The sequence below is a fragment of the Atta cephalotes genome (genome assembly GCF_000143395.1).
Source record: "Atta cephalotes unplaced genomic scaffold scaffold00016, whole genome shotgun sequence".
NCBI classification, from domain to species: Eukaryota; Metazoa; Arthropoda; class Insecta; order Hymenoptera; family Formicidae; genus Atta; species Atta cephalotes.
Genome location: NW_012130080.1, coordinates 1 through 6,240, shown reverse-complemented (window position 1 = coordinate 6,240; position 6,240 = coordinate 1). Strand labels below are relative to the sequence as shown.

Sequence of the window (6,240 nt, the reverse complement as noted above, 5' to 3'; positions counted from 1 at the left end):
TGTGTATATATATATATATATATATATACACACACACACATATGTGTGTGTGTGTGTGTGTGTGTAATTGTAACAATTACAATCAAGTACCTAATCGACTATAAAAGAGTGCTATTGCAGCATCTTCGCACTCGGAAGTCATTAATACATCCCGAAATTTATCCAGAAGTTGTAATAATTGAGATCTACGAATATTTTCTAAATACATAATCTCCTCTAGATGATAATCTCCGTCAAAATAACCAAGACGACACAATCTATCGAGTAATTTTCTATCATTGGAAGGAATATCATAATCTTCCGATTGATAATCATATAGCGTATCCTCTTTATCTGTGAGTGACAATTCTTCTTTGATTTCAGTTGGCGTTCCTTTTGGTGTCTCATTTAAACTCCATATACTTTCGCTTTCTTCCATTGTATTTGTATCACATGTTTCTTGATCCTGTATATCCTAAGTACAAACAAAAGAAAATTTGAAAAAAGTTTACCGAGATTGAAATATATATTATAATAAATATAAGATCAAGTTATAACTATCCTTTTTCTTTTTTATCCTCTTCCTTCTTCTAATTTTTAAAATTAATTTATATAATGGAAATATATAATTAATTTTTATCTTAAAATTATTATTAATATTATATTCAAGATGAGAATCTCTTGCATAAATAATAAAAATTAGATCACAGAATTAATCTTTATAGAATGAAAAACTATTATAATAGCGCAGAAATAAGTGTCATTTTGAGGGAAGGGCTACAACGAATTGCAATAAATATTAATTGAAGAAAAGCTATAAAATTAAAAAAAAAATAGTTCCTCTCTATTTCTAAACGTCTTTCAATTCTAATCAATTTTGCCTATGTAAATATATTTTTATTTCGCTAATAAATTATGTGTTTACAAATTACCAATGATAAACGTCCATATACTGTTGGTATGTAGCGCACATATGTATGCAATTGTAAGAGCAAATGATTTTTTAATAGCCATATAATTATCTTTACCAACTGCGTTTGTTGCTGCGGCTGGCTCAAAGGATTCAACTTTTGGCTAATTGAAGTTGGTAGAGAGAAATCATTGATTACCTAAAAATACACAAACAGTGTTTAACAGTGTACATCAAATTTAATATTCAATAATAAAGTTTTATTTACATCACGTTGTTCAATTTAAATTAAAACAAAAAAGTTAAAATTACATATTATAGATGCAAAATCAGAAAATTATGGTGCATATACTTGAAGTAAGCAGATTCCTGGGAAGTGTTCGGAGAAAGAATCTAGCAGCTGATTAGTCAAAATAGCGTCGGGGGAAACAACATAAACATTGCTTTCGCAAAGTGGATAAATTATTGTAGCCTTTGCCCAGTAAACTAAATGGCCAGCTAGTTGAAACACTTGTGCAAGTGTTAAATCTGAGTCCGCGGCTAAAGTTTGCAAACTTTTCAATGGATTGTACATCTGAATCAAACGTTTAAGCGCTGGAGAGCAGTCTATTTGCAAAGATTCTAATAAATCCAATGGCTCAGTTAGTAAGAGTATGCCATGATAAGGTCTTAAACTGTTTAAACATCTGCAAAACACAGATATGATGTGACAGATACATTTAAAATTGTACATATAGTGAAAATAGAAATCAAAAATATCCATCAAAATCTCAAAATTGAAGTTTGATTTTAATAAAAAAAATTTCAATAAGTATAAATAAATAATCGCTTAAGTAATCATTAAAGTTTTATACAAAAGATTTGTTAAATGTATCATTTTTAATAAACAACATTTTTTTACTTAATCATTATATTTCTTCATTAAAATTTCTTTATTTATAATTTATATATACTCCACATATCTGGCATAAAAATGTTATTAAACAAACCTGTCTATAATTTCGGGGTCGATGAGCAATCCTTTTTTATGTGATTGATGAACCTTTTGTGGAAGACAGAAACGAACTTGAATCCACTTGTTAATTATGATATTGACAATGCCAGAAGAACTGAGATTACTAAATACGGATTTTAAACCACGTGCTAATGAGCTTCTTTGAAGAATTAATTCATATGGTGATTCGTCGCAATCGCTTTCACCTTCAGATCTAAACATATGTAAACTTGTAAATATACCTTAACAAATATTTTTATGAAAAATAAAAAAATAGAACAAATATTTTATCACCTTCCAGCAATCTCATCGTGTGTCGATACCATTATCTTTATTTCATCTGTCAGAAAGCCACATCTTTTCTCTTCGTGTCTCAACGCTATGCCTAATCTAAGCACATGAAAATGCTACTTCGGAATATTATAAATATTTTTTGCGCATTTGTTGAAATTACATTACCTTTTGCTTAGATCATAGTAACATTTTACTATTGAATGACTCGCTTGTGCTTGTAGCGCAAAAACTATATTGAAAAGCATAGACGAGTTTACTTCCTTCAATCCACGAGATAAAACTAACGTTGGATGTCCAACAAAGCGAACATCATTTACTTTTAATTCGAACTTCTGTTCACATAATTCTGGTTTTACAGCAAATAAAGTAGAGAGGACTTCATCCGTTAAACCAGTTAAATTTCCATTACTTATGTTTGATGTTGGAAATGGTAAGGACTGTCGAATACAATAAAACATATTACCAAATTAATAGTCATATAATTAAGAATAGAATTAAAGAAAAACTGCAATAACTTTTTCGTAAATGCTGTATAATATTAAGATAAACAAAAAACCTGCAATAAATCTTCCGTATTAGTCAATGAATAAGGATTCTTCCGTTTTGTGTACTGATTCAAATCTCTTACATGATTTGTCATATGCGGATATCGAAATAATAATCTGTCACCTTTGCTATCACTTTTTACCAAAATTATACTCAATGGATGGATTCCCATGTTTTTAAATCAAGTAAATAACTTTTCAACAATTGTTATCACAATTGTTATCAGGCAGAGAAAAAGGACTCTGAGAGAGGACATGACAGTTCAAAACTTGTAACCGCAAAATACTTGTGGCGTTGTGGCACAAGCGTTAAGCGCTAAACACAATGAAAAGCACAGGCAATAGGAATAAAAGATTTCAACCTATCAGAAAGCATCCATTCTATTATTAATAAGTTTCTGATAAGTTAAAATCTCTTATTCCCTGTTCCTATTGCTTGTGCTTTTTATTGTATTTCCAGCTTCAGTTGCTCGAGTCAGTTCTTTGATGTAACGTCCGCCGATAAAATAAAGGCGAACATACTTCTATTAGGTGTACAACTTTGCTTCCGCCGTTTTCCTATAGATGGCTTTAGCGGTAAGTAGTGGTCGAAATAAATAGATAATAGACGTCATACAATAAACTTGGGCATCTGTCAACATAACCCCATAGAAACATTAGTCGATTTGTGTCTGCATCATAAAGTTATTCTCGATTGAAAATGTCAGTTTACAAGCCAAATTCTCGTCATTTGCGGGAGATTTTAATTTTTTGCTTCAATATGAAGAAATCTGCGGCTAAGGCTCATTGAATGCGCTCAAATACTTATGATGAGGCCGCTATTAGTGAAAGAACGTATCGTGAGTGATTTCAACGCTTCAAGAACGATGATTTTGACGTCCAAGGTCATGCTCTGTATTTGGTGGGATCAGCTCGGCGTAGTGTATTACGAACTGTTAAAACCGACTGAAACAATCACAGGCAATCGGTATCGAACGCAATTGATGCGTTTGAGCCGAGCATTGAAAGACAAACGGCCGCAATACAACGAGAGACACGATAAAATGATTTTGCAGCATGACAATGCTCGACCCCATGTTGCGAAAGTGGTCAAGACATACTTGGAAACGTTGAAATGGGAAGTCCTAAACCACCCGCCGTATTCTCCAGACGTTGCTCCCTCTGACTATCACTTGTTTCGATCAATGGCACACGGCCTGACAAGCACTTCCGATCTTATGAAGAAGTAAAAAATTGGATCGATTCGTGGATAGCCTCAAAAGATGACCAGTTTTTTTGACGCGGCATTCGTACGCTACCCGAAAGATGGGAGAAAGTAGTGGCCAGCGATGGACAATACTTTGAATCATAAATGTATAATCAGTTTTTTATAATAAAGCCTCCAATTTCGGAAAAAAAACGGCGGAAGCAAAGTTGTACACCTAATAGTTAGCTTGAAGAGATTGTGCCACACGTACAATTTCTGTAGATACTTCGGAGATATTCAATCCCAACTCGGAAAAAGAATTACTTTCATACGATTTACAATTCTTTATTGTTTGGTATAACGTAGAGATACAGGCAATACACTGTGAGCAGGGAGAAAAGAATGGCGGGAGAAAAGAAATACCGTAGATATCTTTCTGCCGCGAGAAGAACATAAATTATATAATATCTAGATGTGTACTAACAACTAAAAGTGTTAGAGGTGTGTAGGGTGTATAAAGTGTAACTTAAAACTAACTTAAAACTACTAGAAATCCCTACAGTAGACTTCACAAAAAAACTATCTGATGATATAACATATTAAAAGATGAGATTTGCAAACAAAGTAATAGGAATGACATTCTCTCTCTTTTTTCTATGTTTCAGTTTCTCATTTTTCTATCTATCAGATTAAATTGCACTTTTTCTTAAGCCCAGTATACTGTTTGACGGCTGTAGAGGTTCTGCTTGTTTACATTGGTACAGTCGGTATTTAATGCCGCTGTGTCCTATGCCTCTTGATAAGCAGGTTTGAGCTCTTCAATAGATGTATTGGTTAACTGGCCATTGACTGCGATGGTAAAGAGTCAATCAATGATTCTTCTCATCACGCGATGTAAGGACTGTCCAGTGACTCCTTGTGAGTATTCTCTTGTCTGACAAAAACATGAGTACAAGTATATAAATCATTAAAACAAAAAATTTTCTTACGACCATGGTGTGCCGTAGGGTTAGGTAAGGTTAGGTTAGGTTAATTGGTTTGTTGAGTGATACATGATTTTTTTTTTGCATTTTCAGATAGGCCAGACCTGGATCGGCGCTCATCCGTTGGAATTTTTTTTCTATCGACTTCCGTTCCGGAAGTGACTTCTTTTCTTGGTCATATTTCGCGAACGGTTGGACCTAGAGATTTGGTGTCTGAGATAATGTTGTTGCATTTCAAAAGACGCGGCGAATGGCGTTTGAACCATGTCTATATATTTTCGTTTAGGCTGCGTACTCTTGTACTGAAAGTATAGACCGAGCTTTTTTCAAGTTTTCAAGTGGACAAAATCATTAAAATTCGAGGTAGGGTGTGTTAGGAAATGCTGTTCCATTTCAAACGACGCGTCGATTCCCGTTTGAACCATCTCTCTATCCCTTTTCGTTTAGGCTGTGCACTCTAGGAAGGCGATATTTTTGAAATTTCTCGAAGTCCGAAGTGAAAAATCGATAAAAATTCGACTATAACAATCGATTCAGGAAGCCGAGAACCTTTGGACCCATAAATTTGGAACACAAATTTTTGAAAATTTTTAGGGGACTTAGTATTTCGAATTTACGAAAATTTTTTTATTACTGATTCCAGAAGTAACGGTCTGGATAGGCGATCATCCGTTGGAATTTCTTTTCTATCGACTTCCGTTCCGGAAATGACATGTTTGGAGGGTTGTAACTCGCGAACGGTTGGACCTAGAGGTTCGGTGTCTGAGAATGTTGTTGTACTTTGGAATACGAGTAGAATACATACACGAGTAGAATTGTTGGAACCATCTTTCTATCACTTTTCGTTCAGGCTGTGTACTCTTGGAAGCCGAGATAATGTCAAAATTATTCAAAGTCCGAAGTGAAAAATCGATAAAAATTCGATTACACCAATCGATAGAGAATGTCGAGAAACGCACTTTGGACACATAAACTTGGACACATAAATTTGGGATGGTTTTGAAAATTCTTCTAAAATTTTTCTAAGTCCCACACCCAAGGAAAATGGACAAAAAATAAAGGTGACGAAAAAATCCGAACTATAGACATCAATCAAAATTTGGGTAGTTTGGGTTAGGCCGACAATATTTGGGTCAGGTCGGGTTAGGTCAGGTCGGGTTAGGTCGGGTTAGGTCAGGTCGGGTTAGATCGGGTTAGGTCAGGTCGGGTTAGGTCGGGTTAGGTCAGGTGGGTTAGGTTAGGTTAGGTTAGGTTAGGTTAGGTTAGGTTAGGTTAGGTTAGGTTAGGTTAGGTTAGGTTAGGTTAGGTTAGGTTAGGTTAGGTTAGGTTAGGTTAGGTTAGGTTAGGTT

At 34.4% G+C, this 6,240-nt stretch overlaps 1 protein-coding gene across 1 annotated transcript; it reads right to left on the bottom strand.

The window, feature by feature from the left end:
- Positions 1-82: 82 nt before the first annotated feature.
- On the bottom strand, positions 83-2,895 carry LOC105618175 (nitrogen permease regulator 3-like protein). The gene is made up of 7 exons (XM_012199716.1): positions 2,734-2,895; positions 2,343-2,614; positions 2,178-2,273; positions 1,879-2,097; positions 1,242-1,575; positions 912-1,088; positions 83-454 (listed from the first exon to the last, which is right to left on the bottom strand). Exons 1-7 carry the CDS (start codon positions 2,893-2,895, stop codon positions 83-85), a joined length of 1,632 nt encoding a protein of 543 aa, XP_012055106.1.
- Positions 2,896-6,240: the final 3,345 nt, after the last annotated feature.